The sequence below is a fragment of the Halichoerus grypus genome, chromosome 2 (assembly GCF_964656455.1).
Source record: "Halichoerus grypus chromosome 2, mHalGry1.hap1.1, whole genome shotgun sequence".
NCBI lineage: Eukaryota > Metazoa > Chordata > Mammalia > Carnivora > Phocidae > Halichoerus > Halichoerus grypus.
Window position 1 is genome coordinate 113,815,413 of NC_135713.1, and position 21,350 is coordinate 113,836,762.

Below are 21,350 nucleotides of genomic sequence, written 5' to 3' on the forward strand. Positions count from 1 at the left end.
AGCATGGTATTCGGGTCTGGAGTGCTCAGCTCATATCCCAACATCATCACTTATCAGCTATGTGACCATGGGCAAGTAATTTAACCTGTCTGTGTACCTACCTCATACGATGGTTGCAAAAATTAAACTGAGTTATTACACGTAAGGTGCTTAGAACAGGGCACAATATATAAAATCACTCAATTTGTATTAGCTAGTAATGACTTGTAAAGTTCTCAACTTCACAGACTCAATCCTTTAAAGATATTGCATTTGAACATAGTTACATGAAAAGATGATCATTTTTAATTCACTGAGGCCATTATCCAAAAATGAGTGTAACTTCAAATGTGGCTCTAATTTTAAGACATGTAAACAACAACAAAAAAAGGACATTTACCAAAACTGAAGAGAAAATATTGCAGTTAGCCATGAATCTTTCAAAAAACATTTCAAACAGGTGAGATTCAAGGCAAATTTCAAATGCAACAGACACATGAGAACAAACTAACTGACAATATGAAAACATAGCTGGAAAGGACTATTAGAATCTATTGGTTTACCTGGAAGTGGAATTGGCATGCCAGGAAGGGGAACACGAAACGGAGGTACCATTACTGGTGGAAAAGCAGGTATTGCTGCTGCTGGCTGAGGTACTGAATGAGGAACAGCAGGAGGTAACGTCTGGGGATGCGGCTGGGGAACAGTTTGCACAGGTGTGGCTGTAGGAGCAGGAGCTGAAACACTAACTGTAGGCGTGGCAACTGAAACAGCAGAACTTGGGGTCTGATCTTGTGTTGTGGGTGCTGATAAAAGATAAAACAAAAATATGTATCACTCCTTCATAAACCATTTCGCTATATTCATTCATCATTCACTCATTCAGTAAGTATTTAAGGGCCCATTCCATGCACTGCAAGAAATTTGTAACAAGGTCTCTGTCTTCAAGAAGCTTGAAAATAGTCGGTTAAATGAAATACAAAAAATAACTAAAATACAAAGTGAAATGGGATAAATGTACAAGAGTGTAAATCAAGACGCAAAGACCATTTCTAACTGTGAGAGGGTACAGAAAATTGTATACTGTGATGACAGGCCTTGAAAGATTAGGATTTCAACAAGGACAATGACAAAGTAGGAGGAGAAAATAAGCAAGTAGTGGGAAAAGTGAGTAAAAGCAAAGAGGAGATAACAACAAGGAATTATTCAGAAAATACAAAGCAAGCAGTCAACTAGTAAAAACACTAGGCATATCAAAAGAACCAGTGAGTTATGGCTGGAAAGGCAGGCCAGAGGCATAAAGTACAAGGTTCTGGCAGAAGACTAGGGTTTCAGCACTTTACTGGGTAGTGAAAGGGAAGAACTAAGGTAAATGTACAAATCTGACCTAACAGAATGCACACCAAAATGTAGGTACTCACTACATCTGTGTATGCCTTTCACATTTTGCTACATATCCTTCATTAGAGCTTAAATTTTTTATAAGAATGCATTCATGTGTTATTCGTGTGACTTCGTGAGCATAAAAGAGGTCTAGGGGAGGCAAAATGAAGGTTTCTGTATGGAAGAGAATTAAGTAGTGTTCATTTGATGAATTAATCTGACAGACGAATGGGAAGAAAAGGAAGAACAGAGGTGGGAAAATCAATTTCAACCTATCTGGAACTATCCAAGCAAGGAAGAACAGTGAGAAAAAGATATGCAATAAATGATGACTGAGTATGAACAAATGGAGTAAAAAACAAGTTGCGTTTCTCTACAATTATTTCAAAATAAAAAGGTAAAAAAAGAAAAAATAAAAATAACTCATGTTTCCAGTGTGAGAGACCAGGAGAATATGAAATTCGGGATAATTTGATTCTAATACATTATTTTTAAGTACCAAAAATAAAACATTTCATCTCTATTTATCACATTTAAAATCAAATTGTGACCCAAAAAATAAAATTTGTATTTTATACTTTGTAAAAAGTTTCAGTTCTCAAGTATTATAAAAACATTTTTGTTATTTATTTATAACCCACTTAGTTCCAAAACAAAATTCATTTTGGTAACTCATTGGTAACAAATACTGCATTTTTAAACTACCTATACTGGACTAAGAATGAATTTATCAAATTAAATGAAAAGAACAGTGCATTCCCAATCTTTATGCCAATTTTATTCTAAGGGAAAGCACGCTATTGAATACAAGCCACCCAATAATCCACCTGACAAAATTTGTATCTTTTTTCAGCTCCTAATAATGAAAAACTCACTTAGGCTGGGAAGATGTGAGCAATTTCATACTTGTTAATGAGGGACTCACCTTGGCTAAATAGACAGCAGGGCCAAACAAGTATCTTCAGGGGCCCAGGAATGAATTGTTGGTCTAGCATAGACCTAGCCTTAGGGTACAGTATCATATTAATATAATTTTATAACAGTGTGAAAAATACAAATTACATGCAACATTTGCCCAGTCCCATAAATATACCACTTAGCATCTGTAATCTACTGTAATGGCTGAAAATATATCTAGTTATTCTTCCCAACTTCCCTGAGGAGGAGGATTTCATCAGCATTTTTCACAAACTTGCACAGGATAAAATGAGTTTATGCTGAACTGGGGCTAAAATATAAATTTTCTTAATTTTTATTTCCATTTACCCACAGGACTATACTGCAGTTCATACAATTACATTTTTTTTAAATGTTATGGTAATAATATTTAGATATAATCAGAAGTACGATAAAAAGTACTATACTCAGGAAAAGAATAGGAGTTACAAAATCATCAAATTTCAAATGGAAAGGAACACCAATGGAGATGGCAAAAAGTTATTCACTCAACCCACTCCTCCTGCTGACACAGGATTTTCTAAATCTGATTAGTGGCCATGAGTCATGAGAGGAAAGACATAAAGGCAATGAAAGAATTCAATGGGAAACTGGGAGAATGGGAGCTAGAACTTAATGGTCACTAAACTCCTACTAACACCTTTTGCTAAAATAACTAGTGAAAGGCTAGGCCCCAAATATACTCCTAATCCAGTCTCAGATCTTAATTAAAAAAGACAAGTGACTACAACAGATGGAGAAATACTAAGACTGTCGTATGACAACACTTCAGGATACTGAATCAAGTGAAATAAAAACAGACATCAGGAATACTCAGAAAGAACATCAAAAGTGATGTTTAAGGGCAGTAAAAAGAACATGTTTTTGCTACTCTGTTCTTAGAATAAGGGCCTCCCAATCAGTGAACGGCAGTGCAAAAAATGACAAACCAGAGTTCTGAATAGAATAGTTCATAGCAGCAAGACAGCTATGGACCTCTGGACAGACCACTGATACAGAAACGGAATACATATACGACAGTTAAAGTATTCTGCTACCAACCTTCTTTAAAACAAAGTACTACTACTTCTCCTTCCTAAGAGGGAAGGGAACAAAAGCATAAGCAACACAGAGCCTCCACACAGAACTGCAATGCTTTTACTAATCTCCTTCTGTCATTACCAGCACAGGTACCCCATAAAAACTGGTAGTTTCCTGCCTTACCACACAGGTTTTTAGAAACACTAGCCTATGAGAAGGGAAACCCCTCAGCCAGCTAGTAACTGTCAGTTATACTTCCATATCAGAATCCACCTTAGCTAATCAAGATGTAAAGCATTATTTACATCTTCCTACTAAGTGCATTTTCCCCCAACCTGTCTAAACTATATCAAGCACAGCTGTTAAAAAACTGTCTCTGTATTAGGTGTACCTTACTTCTTCAGTTACTCCAATCCAATCTGAATCTGTTATGATTTAATCTCTCTCACATATTTCTTATAGGATAAAAGACATTAATAACTCCCAAGTCCCTGAAGCCATCTTTTCTTATTCTCATCTATTATCCAGGTAGCAAAATAATCCAACTTCTAATCACCTATAGGGTTAACTATGTATCTTCATACCAGTATCAAAACAAAATAATCAAATCAATAAAATCCTTATTTAAATATTTTGGGGCTCAACCTCAGCCTAAAGATTAAGCAGTACCATATATATAAAAATACAAACAAAAGCCTCCCAAAACTAGTAGTGTTAATATTAATGACAATCTTTTAAGCAAATTAATAATTCTCTTCTCATTCCTAAAATCTGCTATAATCCCCTCTCATCTTTTTAGGAAAGGTCTAACCCTGGGGCCTCTGTGACGTTATACATGAAAATTCTCTTTCATTTCTGACTGCTTCTATCTCTGCTCCTCATACATCTGCCTGTATCCCATTCTAGGACCTACCTACCTCTACACGAAATTACTAAAAAGTTCCTAATAACTTTCCCTATTTCAATAACTACCCCCCCCAAAAAAAAAGAACGCCAGAAAAATGTTCCAGAACACTGCACTTATACTGGACCCCTGGAACCTACCTGCCTCACCCATATGGCTAGTTCTTAAAACTCTTCGTAACCTGGTCTCACTCTGAATAATGTGTTAACCAATATAAACCACCCCCCACCTCAGAAGACTTTCTTAACAATCCCATAAATTGCATTTATCCTCACCTCCTGACCTTTGTTTATGCTGTTCCCCTACCAGAAAGATCTCTCTTTACTTTGAAATCTACTCAAATCCTACCACACATCCTTCATGGTCAATCTCAATACCCACATAGTCTGTCCACCCATTACTCATCTCTCCCTTTTCTTAAATTCCTACCACCTTCTATTTTCACTGTATAACTGGGCACACTACTCCCTAATTGTTCCACATACATTATTCTCGCCTCAATTAGAAAAACTGAAAGTCCTGTAAGGCAGGAACAAAGACTTACACTTATTTTACAAACCCCACAGCACCCAGCATTACTGTTGGCCGAGATGGAATAGCTACCTCTGCACTTCCCACTTTAGCTTCATGAACGCCAACAGGACAAATAATTTCTTCTACTAATTTAAATTCCTGTTCTTTTTTTAACCCAGAAGTCTTAGTGTCAAAAATGTATTTTAAGTAACATCAAGGATCACACCTGAAACACTAGGATCATTTTGCAATGCAGTCCCTACTTGTCCATTTCTCTAGCCCCTAAATGAAAACACATGCTGGCTGGTACTCACTTGATACTGTCTGCGAAACCGAAGAGGCAGTTGTTGTGGTAGAAGTGGTAGAGGATGGGGTGGATGATGATGTTGAAGTGGACACTGCAGGTGCTGGGCTACTGGTTGTAGGGGTGGAAGCTCCTACTGCTTGTGCTTGTACTTGCGCCTGCACCTGGGCCTGCGCTTGGGCCTGCGCCTGAGCCTGTGCTTGTGCCTGAGCCTGGGCCTGCGCCTGGGCCTGGGCCTGCGCTTGAGCTTGTGCTTGTGCCTGCGCCTGTGCCTGGGCCTGGGCCTGGGCCTGGGCTTGGGCCTGAACCTGAGCCTGGGCTGCAAGCATAGGTGTCAGTTCTGACTGCTGAATAACCTTAACTCCATCTGGTTTGGTCCATGCAGATTCACGTGTCCGAGCATTATAATAATAAACCTGCAGAGGAAGCAAAATCGTTGGTATCCCAGAATCTGTCAACTATCATTAAAAAAACACTAATGCAACTATATCCTGTCTTAAAAGGTATTAAAAAAAAAAAAAACACTTAGAAAAGAGAAGTACATGGGAATTGGCTGTTGGTGTATTGATACTAGAGGTAATTTTCCCCTCCTTTCTCCCCTTCCCCTAATTTTCTATAATGAGCGCTCTGTATTTTTAACACAAAAAGGAAAACCAAGGTTGTATTTTGTGCACAAACTTAACTGAGAAGGCCTCAGACTGCTCTCCTTAGAAAGCCTTGCTTGCAGAGTTGGCCCTGACTGGCATTTGGACACCTGAATTTTAGAAGGGCTCCCACCATTCCCTGGAAACCCTCAACTCCTTGGCTCAGGCAAGCTTCCTTGGTAGACAACACTTCACACGTATTCTCACAATTCCATGCTGGAGGAATTAAATTGTTCAATGTGATTCCACTGAGGGGACTCTTGGAAGCTTATGCTTGGTTTCCTCCAGTCTTTGCCCCATACACCTTTTTTTCTTTGCTGGTTTTGCTTTGGATCCTTTCACTGCAATTAGTCTTAGCTGTGAGTACTACTATATGCTGAGTTCTATGAGTCGTCCTAGTGAACACCAAACCTCATTGACACTATTTAAAATACAAGCTTCCAGAATCACAGGTAAACATACGTAAGCACTCCAGGCAACCCTATGTCCGTGCAGAAATCCAATCCAGTGAGCCTTTCTTGGAGTTCTACCCTATCCGGTGCTTGTCTGAGACTCATTTTCATTGGCAAGGATACTGTAACTTATCTCCATTTGCCAGAACTCTTAACTTTTACTCTCTTGTCACCACCAAGATAACGACCTAAATACATTTTATAATTTACCTTCCCATCTGGAGTTTTATTTTCAACCCATATCTCCTCAGTAGGAGGCAATGCTGGAGTACCAGGAGCAGTCACAGGAGGCATTCCTGGTGGAAACATCATACCCGGAGGAGGAGGCATGGTTCCCATGGGTGGAGGCATAAAAGGTGGTCTCTGTCAATTAACAAACACAATAATGGTCACTTGTATTTATCTTTTTTTTTCCCCTTCAAATGACTAAATTCTACCCAAAAGTAAAGTACTATAAGAGAAACTAGTTTTATAGCCCATTCAAATACATTCACCTACATTGTATAAGACAAGTTTCTCTTTAACAAAAATGATACTCAAACAGACTAGAAAGGAATACATCAAAACACTAACAGAAGTCCTCTCTGTGTTACGGCATCATGGATGAATCAATCTTGCTTTTTCTTTATACTTTAACAGCATTATTTCATACACTGGGCACTGGATTATTTTCAAAGGGAAAAAACTGATTTATATATCTTGCTGAACACCAAGCACACCAATGCCTCCATACCTCACCTACAACAGGAACCAACCATAAAAGAAACATTATTTTATAAATAACACAGCAATAACTGAAAAACCAGCTATACATAACCCTTTATTCTCTTTTCCCATTAAGTAACTATAATGTAGGAAAATAGTCATCATTTCCTTTTTTTTCAAGTAATACTAATAATGTAGCTCAAACATACAAACATCAGGAAGTTTAAAAGACACGGTAAAAGAGTTGTCCATTTTACTTTTAGTGAAAATAAAAATTTAAATGGTATGTATTACAATTTTTAAACAAATTTCCTGGAACCATTACTGATCTAATCCTCTCTCTGTCCTTTACTGTCACTCTTTACTGTCACTCTTCAAAGATTGCTGACACAAGACCCCAAACCAAACAATTTAAGTGAAACTGCTATTTCTTACTTACTAAAGCCGAAATGTGGCCTGACATTTTAAAAACAGATTCTGAACAGGAATTAAAAAGATTTCCTCTATAATCTGTAAGTTACTTTAAAATTCAATTATCCAAAGCACCTTAATCTGTATAATGGTACACTATGCTAATAATACAAAATTGCATTTCCTTTTCCTAAAACTGTCTTCTTCCCATATTCCAGGTTTTTCTGGATTCAGTTTAGTCTTTCCAGCAACAGCACACAGACCCTCATTCTATGAAATAACTACCCCAAATATGTCTCATGCACCATTAGGTGGAAAAAATTTGGATTTAAAGTAAAACTACACACTTATCCATCAAGACCAAGAAAAGTATCAAAACATTAGAAAATATCACATTACAACAACTGATTTATTTCCATTCGAGGGTCACATTAGTCCGTTAACATTTTATAATATTCTACAAGTAGATTTAACTCTTAAAGGCACAAGTTAGAATAAATCCACCTATTATTACAAGTTATACCAGAATCAGTAGGTCAAAAACCTATTTCTTATTCTAATCTTCAAGGAAATATAAAACCATTTAACACTTTGTTGGGGGGGTAGGAACTATCCATTACTTGGAAGACAATATAATTATTAAGCAAAATATTAAAACTTTGTGTCTCTTCCATAAATATAACCCTGTCTAAACTGAGTTAACTTCACTTAAATACTACCTCATTACCCTTTTCTATTTTTAGTAAGTTCATTCTTGATTAAGCTAATGGAGGGCAGATGACAGCACTATATTTATTTGGTTTCAGAGGTATGCAGGCTGGATAAACATGAGAACAGATACATACTCAAACAAAAAGAAAGAAAACAATCTCAAAAGTAGACATTTGAGAGTTGATACCTTCATGACACCATTTCAGACAATAACTGAGTCTACATAAATGAGAGAGGAATATTATGCCTCAGGTTAAAATACCAGAAAAGTATTTATTTAAAGAAATCCCACAATAATTCCATTTCTAAAATTTTAAGATAACCCTTTTTTTTTCCCTCAGGGAGAGAAAATCCAAGTATTATACTTATGTCTTTTTTGTCACTTTCTAGATTCTATCCTAAGCATCACTTCTGGGGAGAATTGCTCAGAAATATATATACATATATTTACATTTATTGGCAACATGTATCACTGAAAATAAATTTCACCCACTCTATATATTAAGATTTCAAATTTCATATCCCATAAAGACAGATTACTAAACTCTCAAGAGATAAAGGCATGTAAGAAATACCTTGCTGAATCCTAATTTTATATGTATGGTTTTCTATCACCATCTAAATTCCCATTCTGAATTTCTATACTAATTATGCTTCCACTGCTTTTGGACAAACACATTAACAGAAGGATGTTCTCTTCAGCTCCCATTTTCCTAAACAGTGAAACGAAGAACTAGTTTTTAAGCAAAACTCATATAATACTGATACTAACACTGACAAACAGCAACCTCTACATTCTTTACCTGGAGGTGCGGAGGGCCCATAGGTGGAGGAATCCCTCCTGGAGGAGGCATTGGCGGCATATTAGGATCAAAAGGAGGACGTCCAAAAGGGGGCCGAGGTGGTGGTGGAGGGCCTCGCATCATACCAAAAGGTGGAGGAGGTCGCATAAGAGGTGGTGGGCCTCGCATCACTGCATTTGGTGGGGGAGCCGGGCCTCGGAACCTCAAGGCCTGCTGTTGAGCCATCCTGTGTGGGAAAGCAATGTATAAATTTTTCCTTCTCAAAATTACAAAATGTAGCTATTGATCTCTAATTAAAATCAAATTTAAAAGGCCCTTAAGAGCAAGTGGAGTTGGAAAGTCATCATTTTGCAAACATCATGATAAAAAGTGCATCGGTAAGAATGATAATTGGTCACCCAGGAGGAAATTTGGATGAGGATGATTATTTGGATGGTCTTAAAATGTCTCCCCACATGCTATTTACAATTGCAGGGTAGGATGAAGAACTACTAACTACATATTAAGGAAATTGGGCAACAGCCTGACCAAGTGATCAAAATTACTATCATCTCTAAAAAGGATAAATGGGTATCATGTGATGGAGAGGGACACAGTATCACCTATTCTGGGCAAGAATGTATAACCTCAATCTAATAATGAGGAAATATTAGACCAATACAAACTGAGGAATGTTCCATTTTTAAAAAGGGAGAAGAAAGGAGGGGTGCCTGGGTGGCACTGTCAGTTAAGCGTCCGACTCTTGATTTTGGCTCAGGTCATGATCTCAGGGTCGTGAGATGGAGACCCGCACTGGGCTCCAAGCTCAACACAGAGTCCGCTTCAGATACTCTCTCCCTCTCCCTCTGCCCTTCCTGCTCATGCATGTGCTCTCTCTAAAATAAAATAAATAAATCTTAAAAGAAAAAAAAGGAGGAAAGGGAGTGTATTCTTTACGAATGTCAATGTTATACATAAAAGACGAAGGAAGGCTGTGGAAATGTTCTAGATTTTAAAGGAAGCTAAAGAGAGGACAACACAATACTAACTCCAGACTGGATTCTGTACTAAAGAGATGAAATGTTATACAGGACATTTTGAATTAATGGACAACACTTGTGATATGGAGAATAAGTACTGTGTCAGTGTAAATTTATGAAGTTGATAACTATGTTGTAGTTAAGTATCTCCATTCTTAGAAAATAGACACAAGTATTTAGGGGTGAAGGGCCATGGTGTATGTATGTTACCCTCAAATGGTTCAGAGTAACAGAGAGCATGCATGTGTACAAATAATAAGGAGATAAAATATTAACACTAGGTGTATTACCTTCATTTCTGCACCTTTTTGAAATTACTTCCAAATACAAAGTTTTTACGGGAGAGGTAGGTAGCAGTTTAAGTGATCACAAGTATTCTTTAATTAAAGGAAAAGCCTTTTGCCACACTGCACCCCACCCCATCCCGCAATCTCTAAACACCCTGGTTTGTTTTCTCCATGGCACTTAAACAGATAGGTAGTATCACCTAAGATGGTATTATCTATCTCCTCTCACAAGTGTTTTTTAAAAAAATTATTAACTCTGCTTACTATGTGTCAGGCAGTGCTCTAAGCTCTTTTTAAGTCATTTAACCACCATAACAACCCTATGAGATAGATGCTATAGTTGACCCTGGAGCAATACAGGTTTGAATTGCACAGGTCCACTTACAGGTGAATTTTCTTCAATAAATTCAGTACAATATTAACTTATGTTCTCTTCCTTATGATTTTCTTAACATTTTCTTTTCTTTAGTTTACTTTATTGTAAGAATACAATATATAATACATATAACATACAAAATATGTGTTAATCAATTACTTAGGTTATGGGTAAGGCTTCCAGACAAGAGCAGGCTATTAACGTTTAGTTTTGGGGGAGTCAAAAGTTATATTCGAATTTTCAAATCACGGGGGGTTTGGGGGTCAGCATCCCTAATCCCCACAGTGTTCAAGGGTCAACTGTATGATCAACCTCATTTTAAAGATGAGGACAGACGAGATCGGGCATGTTTAGGGTGGTATGATCGTAGACTTAAAGATGAGGACATTAAGGCACAGGAAAGTTAAGTATCACTTGCCCAAGACCTCACAGCTGGTTCAGTAGTAAAACCAGGATTCGAACACAGGCAACTGGCTCTTAAACACTACACCATACTGTCTATATAAGGCCCTTTAGAGCAGGAATTCTGTCTGTCCTGCTCTCCTGTATATTCCCAGCACAGAGTTAGGTCTGCACACAGTAGGTCTCAGTATGTGTGGAATCAACCAATAAATACCTAGGTGATATCGTACCTAAGCTACCTTACAAGTAGGGTATGTAGAGTATTATAAAAATTATTTTTAATATAATTTGCCTTAGTCTTCCCAGTAGCTACTTCAACTCTCTATTTTATATATGAAATTTACATTTCTGTGCTCACAAGATTAATAGTTATATTCCTTATATATATTTGAAAATAATCATTTTTATACTCTCCTCACCAAGCTCTTCCAACTTTCCTACATTTTCAACCCTCTGCTTAAGATTATCCTTTGAACTTTCTCTAATTTTCCACAATGTAGTTCAACTGTCACAAAAAATCCTAAGAACCAAGATGGCTTCCATGAGAACACTAGGATTATAAACACATCCAAGAACTACTATACCAAGTGTATTTAACCAAATTTGCAAATGATCCTGCACTCAAGGTTACAAAGTATGATGTAAAAATGGTGACTACAAAAAGAAGTAAGGATTTTCTCAGAATGATCAGTCTTCAAGTTATATGCACTCCCCAAAGACAGATAGCCACTGTTACTGAAGGAAATCTTAACCTTTGAGCAGAAAAAAAGTTAAGCACCAAGGAAAAATACTCTGTTTCAGCACTGAGTTAATAATGTGCCTTCATCTTCTGATTTCCTTGGAGTCTGCCTCTCCCTTTTTGAAAAATTTACAGTAATTCTTTCTTTAGAATTTCACTTCCTAGTTATAGCTTGAAGTTAAGCATTTAGGCTCTAGAATGACAGAACAGTCAAATTAGGGCTCTGGCTCTTGTTGTAGGCTAGTTACATTTTTTCTGAGCCTGAGTATACTCAGATGTAAATTAGCAGGGGAAGAGAAATAAAACTTATCTCCTATCTCTCTGTTCAACGAGATAATGCCTGTGAAATATTTAGGATAGTTATCTGGTACACACTAAACTACTTTATCATTACTTTCCTTCCCCCACAAAACCTAGCAGAGTGCTCTACTTGAAAAGGCACTTCACTGTCAATTTGACTCAACAGCTTAGCTATGAAGTCTGCCACTAAAAATGGTGACAAAATTCACAGAATTTCCTCCATCAACAGCCTAAAGTTGCCATCTTCTGATGTCAGATCTGTATGGCACATGTGCTGAGCTCTCTATACCACTCTTTCATTCCAACAGCCTTACTAGAAACTGCAAGGTGGAATAAATGAGCTAATAAAGCACTTGGAACAGCACCTACCACCTAAGTCCTCTGTTAAGTATTAGCTATTATAACTGTGGCTATAACGTCAGTATAGTAAGATTAGTAAGTGTTAAATGGCATTAATATTAGAAAGTTAGCTATACTATAGTGTTAGCTATATTATTATAATTACTATTATCAGACTCCCTATAACCTGACCCCTCTATAATTGACCTCTCTATAGACTCCAGTCTTCTTTTTTGATCAAATAATTCAAAAGTTCATTACCTTGAAGCCTCTGCCTGGCATGCTTTTCCCAATATGTTTACGTAACTGGCTCCTCATTATTCAGCCTCAGTTCAAATGTTACCTCAAACTCTTTCCCCATCCCAAACCTCTCCTAGCCCCTCTCTGGCTCATTACGCAGTTTGAATTTTCAATTATGATAAATGCTATGAAGAAATTTCTCACTTGTTTACTTTTGTATTACCTCTACCCACCAGTATGTAATTTCCCCTTAGTATACTGCTGCAACCCAGTGTTGATAACTGTTCAAGCATTAGTCTTTTAATAATGATATTATTATGAAATGAAAACTGGATACTTTTTACATACCAGGCAAGTTATATGGACAGTATTTGTACTAACTCTTTTATTCTCACCACAACCCAATAAGGTTATAAGTTTGGCACCATTTTTACCAATTTTTTTAAGGCAGCTGGCCAGTGGTAGGACCACTGTATTCTTATTCACATTTTACAGTTGAGAAAATTGAGATTGCAAGTACCTTGTCGTAAGACATAAAGCATTAATAGGTAAGTAAACAAAGGCCTTGGATAAAGGATCTATACAAATACAACTCTATAAAAGTTTTCTTAATGGTCCCAACCATTAAGGGATGGATGGCATTTGGATCTCTGAATAAATTCTGTCTATTGTGGGTTATTTGTACCCCTATCACTTTCAACCTTTTTGGAACAGAGAAGGCTACTTACATGAATAGAAAAGCAATTTTTTTTTTTACAAGAACAAATGTACTTCCCTACAAGTATTCTACCCAGATATGCAATGTCCCCAGTGGTGAAGACAATGCTGCAATTCCTTTAATAGGAGCAAAAATAGAGAGATGCTATTGATGGGAGTCAAATTAAGTAGTAAGACTGTGAGGAGACCTAGACCCTGCCGATTACTCAATGACCCTGCATAAGTCTCTTCACACTTGCAGGCTGATCATCTGATGAGGTTAGTTCAATTAGGATTTAGATCAATCTTAATTAGCATGGAAGCTCCTTGAGGACAAAGGTTTCTGGTCTGCTTCAAGGCTCTACAGTACCTGCCAGCAGGTACAGAGGTCAATGACCGTCACAAAGCACACACTAAATATAGGTCCAAAAAGGAAACCATCTCTCAATCTCCTTTATTCATTTATTTACCATATATCCACTGAACACCTCATTTGCCAGGGACTATGACAGACACACCGTGATATACATAAAGGATACCAATACAAAAACTAAGCCTCAATTTCTACCATCAAAGAAGCCATAGAAACAGGTAATTTCTCTTAAACCCTGAGAAATACTAAAATAAATTATTTAAGTGAAATAGTTTTTACAGCACACTCTGGAAGCAAAACTTCCAATCCAAGAGGCCAAGGTATAAAATATGTGCAACAGAACACCTAATTAAAAACCCTATTCAAATCAGTTTTGCAACATCTAGCTATTATTAATAAAGTCTAAAAGGCTACTCATTGTAAAGCTCTAAAATGCAAAGTAATGTTCCCAATATGACTAGCTAAGTAACTAAGTAACTCGAGATCACAATCAGGAATAAACTTTCCATCACTAATATTGAACCACCCTGACAATGCACTTTGATCACTCATTACTAAAGTGTACATATGGGGTTTAAAGGATTTGAAATTCATTTCTGAAAGAAAACAAGATTTTATTCCTGTCAAATAAGGATTTTTGTGTGTGACAATTCAGAATTTAGAAGACATTTTTCCTGAAAACTTGGGTAACAATACCCATTTCTTTACACAATTTCATCTTGAGCTCCAGACAATACTAAAGAGTCCTCATAACCTACACTGCTCTTTTTCATGTTCAAATGCTGACAATGGCACAATTCAGAATGAGAGCTGAACATCTGAAATGACATTTTTCCCATGCGGGGGGTGGGGGGGGATGTACCAAATATACATAAAGCTCGGGACCTCTTGTCCCCAAATATCACTGACTGAAGAATTTTACTTTCTCAAGACACTTTTACTGTACCAAATCTTAATTACAAATTCCATAGGCACTGAGATACCAGAGGAAGAAAGGTCACTGCACTCTTTAGGGCAATGGCGTAAGCAGAAGAATGGAACAGCGATCCAGACTGCAGGCTCTGGAGCCTGACTGCCTTGGTTCAAGCCACTTCCTGGAGCCACAATTCCACCAATGCGACCTTGTCCCACTTCCTCAACCTCTACGGGGTTCAGTTTCCTTACCTGTAAGATGGGCAAGTAACTTAACCGAGGAGGGGCCTGCAAAATGACAATAGCAACTACTCCAAAGGCACACAGAAGCACGTAACAAACGGCTGTTGCTACTGCTGTGATTCACAAATGCGGCATGAGGAATAAAATGAGAGAAAGGAAGGAAACACACAGGAAGTTCAAAAAAGCAAGCGATGTGGGGATGAAGGCACAGGGCAGACGTGGAGACCCCCGAGGGCCGCGGAGGGCGTGGGGAATGCTGAACCAGAAGTGGCGAGGGGTCCCCGGGAATTCAGCGCGGAGTGGAAGGGGTCGATGAGGAAAACCGGCCCCGCGGCGGTGCAAAGCCCAGAGGAAGCTGAGAGGGGCCGAGGCGGAGGCGGCACGCGGCTGAGGCGGGGCCCCAAGGCGGGAACGCCGGACCCCGCCCGCAGGCCGCAGGCCGCGAGGGGCGCTGGGGACCCGCGAAAACCGCAGGGAGCACCCGGACAAGGCGCAGGAGGCCGCGGCCCAGCCCCGGGCCGGCTCTCTCATTCAAGCCACCTTCCCCTTCCCCCTTCGCCAACCCCATGCGGTCCTGGCCCCGAGCCGCCGCGGCTCCTCCGTCCACCTCCCACCGCGGATCTCCGCGCCACAGGCCTACCCCCTGGGACTCCACTGTGCTGAAATGTAAGGGAAGGCAGCGCCCCTTACCTGAGCTCCCCCGGGTTGAATCGCTCACCGTCCCCCCCGTCCCCGCCACGCTCCGCCATTACAGAGGGCCGCGTTCATCCACCCGCCGACTGAGCGTCCCCTATTGGCCGGACGGATCGTCAATCCCGTGCGAGCGGGGCGGAGATCGCGGAGATCTATGAGATGATTGGTGAAGCTTTCCATCAATCCTCAGGCTGGGGGCGGTATCTGCCTTACGATTGGTGAAAGGGCCCGCCGACTTTGAAAGCGGTATCGAGACAGCCAGTTGATTGGTCACTCGGAGGCTTTATGGGAAATGAGACTTGAGCACCGAGGAACCGCTGGCGCCCTCTCGCGGTGGGGAAAACTAGGTCCTCCCACGTCGTCCGGGCTGCGGTGGCCACGTGTCCGCCGGCTTCCAGGAAAGCCAATTGTGGAGCCATGTTGGCCCCATACTGGCAATACTGGCTCAGGCAGAGTCCCTTTCCGTGCGAGAGCCAATCAAAAAATCGACCTGGGTCGCGCCTAAGCCAATCGCAGAGTGGCTGTGGAAATAAGCTATTTCCCAGCTTTTCAAACTCGAGTCTTAAGCGATCACGCGATTATAGCCGCGTTATTAATAATAGATTACTAACTACAAAAGTACCTCCTAAATTGTATTGCCGGCTGATGAGTGTTATAAGTTGCTGTATTAAGACAAGTTGGAGGTGGCAAGCCTCTGCTCAGTTTACAGCATATAAAGCATCTGTCCTTCAGTTTGAAATAGGCTTATCTGAAATCAGCACACCCTGATACCCCGAAGGAATTCTGTTTATTTCTCTTTTTTATTAAAGGGGAAAAATCAAAAATAAACCTTTAGACTCAGATGTCATAGGCATAATGAAGATGAACCCTATCATTAAGGAACTCAAAATATTAAAATAATAGATAATTTTTATTCACACCCAACAACACGTACCAGGTACGGTCCTAAGTACTTTACATGTATTAGCTCTTTGAAGTCTCAGAAACACTGAGAGGTGGGTACTATGAATACCCACAGTTTATAGGTGAAACTGAGGTACAGAAGTAACTTCACAGAACTAGTGAATGGCAGAGCGTGACCAAGGCAGTGAGGGAGCAAAGCCCCATTCTTAAGCACCATCTCCAAGAAAATTGAAAACATACTCACACACAAAAACTTAATACAAAGTGTTGATAGCAGCATTATCCATAATAGCCAAAAAGTAAAATTACCCAAATGTCCAATCAAGTAATGAACGTATAAAAAAGTGCTGTATCTAATCTATACACAGGAATATTAGTCAGTCATTAAAAGGAAGTACTGATACATGATACAACATAGATGAACCTTGAAAACCTTTAGCTAAGTGAAAAAAACCAGACAGAAAATGCTACATAGTGTATGATTCCATTTATATTAACTGCCTGGAATAAACAAATCCAATACAGACAGAAAGTAGATTAAGGATTTCCAGGGGGTGATGGGAGTGACTGCTAATTGGTATGGGATTACTTTTTGGATGATGAATATGTTCTGGAATTAGATAGTGATGATTGCACAATTTGGTAGTATACTAAAATGCATTGAAATGTACACTTCTAAAGGGTGAGGTTTATTCGATGTGAATTATATTGCAATAAATACCTGTCATATTGAACCCCAGCAAAATATTCAAGATCAATTATGATAAAATGTAATCAGGACTGAACCGAGTTCCGAGGGAATCAACTGGTGAAGGAAAGAATGGTTAAAATTTCACTAAATATGTAACATTCAAACAAACTGGAGTCTAAGAGTGAGAGGTCAGGTCCCTTTTTCAACATCAGCCTGCATCCCCAAATCCTGGCAAACTATTCTGAGAATAACACTGGTATAGATGGCTGAGGACAAACTAATCCCCACTGCTGGGGGAGAAATAAAACACCTCAAAATAGTTACAGAAAGCAAATCACTGGCATGTATAAAAAGTGAAAACAAACTATCAGCTTGAATGAATGGAAGAAACTCTTTGCAGTTGTAATGAAAGTTTTGTCATTTGAGAGTTTTATTACTTGTCTATATATAGACATTAAGATATTTATATCTTACTGGATTATTCTCTTTTTAGATATTTAGAGCAGGCATACATGCAGATGTATATGTATCATATGTACATGATTATTCATATATATATTCATACATAATCATTTCATTGTTTCATTGCCACAGCTTATTCAAATGAACATGAGCTTGAAATTCAGTTATTTTGCGCTCAATAGTTACACAAATCATACTGCAAATATCTGATCTGAGCTGAAACTACAGTGAACCATTTTATTGAATCAATGTGAAATAATTAAAGGGACTCATTGCATCTTTCAAGAGACAAAATGCACTTTCCTATAGTCAAAGCTTGATAACTCAGGATACTGAAAATGTACATAGCTACACAGAACAGAAAAACAAATACCACCCTTGCCCAATTGGCAGCAGTTGAATTATAGACCCTAAAACTTACTATATCAAAGTGAGGTAAAGAGACAGTGTTTGTTTAAGACTAATTAATATCATCAGGGCTTTAAGTTTTAGCTATGAAGTCACTCTTCAGAAGTGACTCTTAAAAAGTGGTTCCAGGGCGCCTGGGTGGCTCAGATGGTTGGGCGTCTGCCTTCGGCTCAGGTCGTGATCCCAGGGTCCTGGGATTGAGTCCCACATCGGGCTCCTGGCTCAGCAGGGAGTCTGCTTCTCCCTCTCCCTCTGCCTCTCCCACTGCTCATGCTCTCTCTCTCTCTCTGTATCTCTGTGTCTCAAATGAATAAATAAAATCTTTAAAAAAATAAAAATAAAAATAAATAAAAAATAAAAAGTGGTTCCAGTGCAGAATCAGGCTTTTCTTTTTAATAACTACCGTTTTGGAACACCCGTCTTAAACCTATGGTAGGTACTTTGCATATACTCTCTTTAATCCCCTCAGCGGCCCTGCAAGGCAGACCTATTGTCACCATTTTACATATGGAGAAACTGAGGCTCACAGAGAGTATAGAACTGGCTCAGAGTGACATTCACACAGCTGATAAGAGGTTAAGCTAGGATTCAAGCACAGACGTATGCCACACCAAAGCCAATTGGGGACTGCTAAATCCCACATCTCACCCAAAGCAGAAAGATAGCAGAGCTAATAAACAATTTCTTCCTCTCTCCTCTAGACTGAAATACTTTGAAAGGACTCTGTTTTCTTCACCGAATCCCCAAGTCCTAGTAGAGTATTCATTCCGCTATAAGGTCAGTGGTATCTACCGTGCTGACAGCTATATTATTCCTTATTGGAAATACTGCTCTTGGAAACACTGAAAGAGAACTCAGAAATGGAGATACAGATTCTGAGTACCTACGAGGCCACATGGATAGCAGTTGCTAACAGGGTTCCCATCCTGGCTCTACTAACTACTGGCTGTGTGATCCTGGGCAAATTACGTGACTTCCCATAGCTTCAGCTTCTTTTTTTGGGAAAGGAAGAGTTGCTGTGAGGTTTTATAAGTAACCATTCACCATATTTATTGAGGCAGCAACTAACAGGCCTCAATAAATATTTGTTAACTGAGTTGCTCTGGGGTATTTTCCTAGCTAACGCTTTACCTAAATGGTTAAAATCAAGATAGACTTCAGCTTTTTTGCACCCGTACATGTGAAGACGTTGAGCTCTCAGCCAAGAACTAGAACAATATTAGTCTACGAATAGTAAATATCATACTAAATCAACATAAGGATCAGAGCAGAAAATAATCATAGTAGGTTACCTCTGCCTTTTTCCAGCCAGGTAACTCTTTCTTACCTGTATTAGTTATCTATTTCTGGGTATAACAAATTGTCCCACAATTTAACAGCTCAAGGCAACAAAATTTATTATTTCATGGTTTTCACAGGTCAGGAATCCAGGCGCAGCCTCTGGCTGCAGAACTCTCGTGTGAGGAGAATGCCAGGCTGTCAGCCAAGGGAGAAGACTCACCTGAAGTTCAAGGATCTGCTTCTAAGTGTTCTCATCTGGTTGTTGGCATGTGTCCCTTCCTTGTACATTCTTAACAGCTGAGGACACACCCATGGGTCTCTCCATGGGGCCGATGACAACGTGGCAGTTTGCTTCTCCTAGCATAAGCAATCTAAGGGAGAGAGAAAGAGAAATGGAGAGAAAGGGGGGCGGGGAGGGAGAGAGACAGAGAGGGAGGGTGAGAGAGAGAATGCCCAAAACAGAAGCCACAGACTTTTTGTAGCTTAATGTTGGCAGTGAAATTTCATCACTGCTGCCCATATCCTGTTCATTAGAAGCAGGTCAGTAAGTCAATCCAGCTCACCCTCAAGGGGAGATTACCCAAGAGTTGAATACCAGCAGGCAGGGAGCCCCGGGGGCCATCTTACCTGCCACACTATCTTTTTCAGGTCTCAGCTTCCACGTTACTTCCTCCAGAAAGCATTCTTCAGAGAGAAAATCGGACCTCCTGCTATGCCCATCTTGGTAATTTCCCCTATTCACCCTTCATGTCTCTTAACATTCTGACCACTCGTTACTACATATTGTAACACTGAGCATTATGTACATGACATGTTTTACATATATTGTCTTATTTCTTTTCCTGTCAACTTTTTTGTTTTTAATGCTGTGGTACTGTAAATGATGAACATCCTAACATTCCACGACTAAATACATCAGTATGTCTCTCTCAAAACAAAAAAAACCAGTTTTCTACATATCAAGAATAACATTTTCACACTTAACAAAACTAACAGTAATGCCAAATCCATATTCACATTTCCCCCACCTGTCCCTAAGATGTCATTTTCAGCTGATTTGTCCAAATTACGATCCAATTCAGAACCATGCAATGCATCTGGTTGCCATGTTGCTTACGTCACTTTTAACCTAGAAGAGTTCCTTTGGTCAGGACACTGACTTGCTGAAGATCCCAGGCCAGTTCCACCTCCTGGATCTGCTTGATCGCTCCCTCTTACCCTGGTATTTCTGTAAGATGGAACTTAGATCTGAAGACTTGGTTAGATAGAAATTGAACATTTTTATGAAGAGAACTTCAGAAGTCATACTGTTTATTTCCGTTATAAAACACCAAGAAGTACACGCGTACATGATGATCCTATCCTTAATGATGCTGAGATTGACACTGGGTTACAGTAATGACAGCTCTATCTTTCCACTGTAATCAGAATACTATCTGCAGTATGAATAGTTACATCTGGACTAGAGTCCAAAACCAGGACTATTTCTGGCAAAATTGGATGAATGGCCACCCTGCCTATCAACCATTAACTTAAATGGTTTAATGGTTTTGTCTTTTCCTGAATCAGTATTCTCCTTAGGGGGTGGCAAAATAATGAGTTTCTAATTATATGTTACCTTCTACATTTACTAGCTAACAATCCTGTAAATTAGAGATTTCCCTGAACAATAGTGGCTATTTAGTTACCCCAAAATATAGTTTCTATTTTAAAAGGTAGATAAATGCTTAATGCTTTCCCTTTATTTATCAGCTTTCAAAATAAAAAGGTGGTTTGATAGCCATCTCAACTAGAGACAAATTAGTTTTTTTCCCCTGACTCCTTTCTTTAAGTATTAGCATGGACTTGCAGGTTTTCAATAGATTGAATCCATTTCAATTAACTAAAATCAATAATCATTTTCGATGCTCGAATTTCCATAAATTATCCATTTGTTCTTCACAAGGATCTTTTAAGTAAGGTATCATTACTATCCACTTTTACATACCAAGAAACTGGGCCAAAGAGAAGTTAAGTAACTAAGAAGTGAAGTCACTAAGGTGGCTCGGTTAGTAACTTCAGTGTGCGATTGAATCTAGACTCCAAGAGAGCAGGGAATGAATTCATGTTTTTTTCTATTCATTTCTCTTGAATGTAGCTCAATGCCAGTCAATAAATAAGTTGATGAGCAAATTAATTAATTGATTATCATTTCTAGTTG

General features: G+C 39.0%; 1 protein-coding gene across 5 annotated transcripts in view; it reads right to left on the minus strand.

Moving 5' to 3' along the window:
• Window positions 1-15,530, minus strand: part of TCERG1 (transcription elongation regulator 1) — a 60,703-nt gene extending 45,173 nt beyond the window's left edge. For all 5 annotated transcript variants that reach the window (XR_013445815.1, XM_078067339.1, XM_078067338.1 and 2 more), the window contains exons 1-5: window positions 15,403-15,530; window positions 8,787-9,012; window positions 6,367-6,519; window positions 5,071-5,476; window positions 543-785 (exon numbers count right to left, since the gene is read on the minus strand). Coding sequence is in view for 4 of the 5 variants with exons in the window: in XM_078067339.1 (XP_077923465.1) it covers window positions 543-785; window positions 5,071-5,476; window positions 6,367-6,519; window positions 8,787-9,012; window positions 15,403-15,461 (1,087 nt within the window). In the remaining variant the exon portion in view is untranslated. The remainder of the gene's footprint in view (window positions 1-542; window positions 786-5,070; window positions 5,477-6,366; window positions 6,520-8,786; window positions 9,013-15,402) is intronic.
• Window positions 15,531-21,350: the final 5,820 nt, after the last annotated feature.